The sequence below is a fragment of the Egretta garzetta genome, unplaced genomic scaffold, assembly GCF_000687185.1.
Source record: "Egretta garzetta isolate BGI_Z169 unplaced genomic scaffold, ASM68718v1 scaffold536, whole genome shotgun sequence".
Classification (NCBI taxonomy): domain Eukaryota; kingdom Metazoa; phylum Chordata; class Aves; order Pelecaniformes; family Ardeidae; genus Egretta; species Egretta garzetta.
Genome location: NW_009260068.1, coordinates 1,384,512 through 1,385,737, shown reverse-complemented (window position 1 = coordinate 1,385,737; position 1,226 = coordinate 1,384,512). Strand labels below are relative to the sequence as shown.

The 1,226-nt window shown below is 52.5% G+C and overlaps 1 protein-coding gene across 1 annotated transcript in view; it reads right to left on the bottom strand.

Moving 5' to 3' along the window:
- The window catches only part of DNAJB12 (DnaJ heat shock protein family (Hsp40) member B12), a 19,247-nt gene that overhangs the window by 13,546 nt on the left and 4,475 nt on the right, over window positions 1-1,226 (bottom strand). Inside the window, exon 4 of the mRNA XM_035896678.1 lies at window positions 912-1,057. Coding sequence (XP_035752571.1) covers window positions 912-1,057 — 146 coding nt within the window. The remainder of the gene's footprint in view (window positions 1-911; window positions 1,058-1,226) is intronic.

The following is a 1,226-nucleotide window of genomic DNA, read 5'->3' as shown; positions in this document are numbered from 1 at the left end:
CCGAGGGCTGGAGCCCCTCTGCTATGGGGCCAGGCTGGGAGAGTTGGGGTGTTCAGCCTGGAGAAGAGAAGGCTGCGGGCAGAGCTGAGTGCGGCCAGTCAGGGCTTAAAGGGGGAGAGGGGGCTTAAAGGCTCTCAGGGGAGAGGAAAAGGGGGGACAAGCTTTTTAGTAGGGCCAGCTGGGACAGGACAAGGGGGGATGGCTTTAAACTGAAGCAGGGGAGGTTTAGACTGGATCTAAGGAAGGAATTCTTTACAATGAGGGTAGTGAAACACTGTCAGGGGTTGCCCAGAACCTACCCATGGGGTGGAGGCCCCATCCCTGGGACCATTCCAGGCCAGGTTGGCTGGGGCTGTGAGCAACCTGATGTGGTTCAAGGTGTCCCTGCTCCTGCAGGGGGGTTGGGCTGGGTGACCTCTGGGGGTCCCTTCCCACCCAAAACATTCTATGATTCTACTGGGTTTGTCAGTAGACAGGGGTGCACCCCAGCACCTGCCCCGTGCTGGACAACTGCAGGACTTGGAGCTTCTCCCTGCTAGGTGAATGCTCCTGCATCTCTCCAAAAAAACCATAAGATGGTTAGCATCCCGAGGGAATTCCCTCCTGAGCAGCGTGGCAGGAGGCTGGAGCAACTCGCAGGAAGGGCTGCTAGGAGAAAGGGAAGGAAGGCTTCTCCTTGCCCGATTAGCAGCCATGAAGCCTATCCACGCCAACCTGTGTTTATCATTTTAAGCTTAGAGTATACTTTGTCCATAACACAACCAGCTCAGGAGAGACAGAACTTTACTAAGAGGAGCTTTATTTCACTCTACCCGATTCATGAGGTTGTTTTTAAGAGCCCTTGCTAGCCCAACTCAGCAGCATCGCCTGATAAGTTGAGGGCAAATCACAAAGTTGGAAATGTTCTTTACCTTTAAATGCCTCTGTAGCCCCTGGTGCGTGGTTCTTATCTGGGTGAAATTTCAGTGCGAGTTTCCGGTAAGCCTTTTTCAGGTCCTCATCAGAAGCTTCTCTGTTTACTCCCAGAATTTCATAGTAATCTTTGCATTGCTTTACCCTGCCAGTGGAGAGGGGAGCAAACACGGACAGTTAGTTTCAGCTGTGAAAACCACTTTGCGTTGAGTATGTGAACCCCGCGACACCTCACGCATCACAGTTTCGACCGATGTTGTTCTGTGAACTCTGGTTTACTCAGCTCTAATTCCTCGGAGGGTGACCTGGTTCTT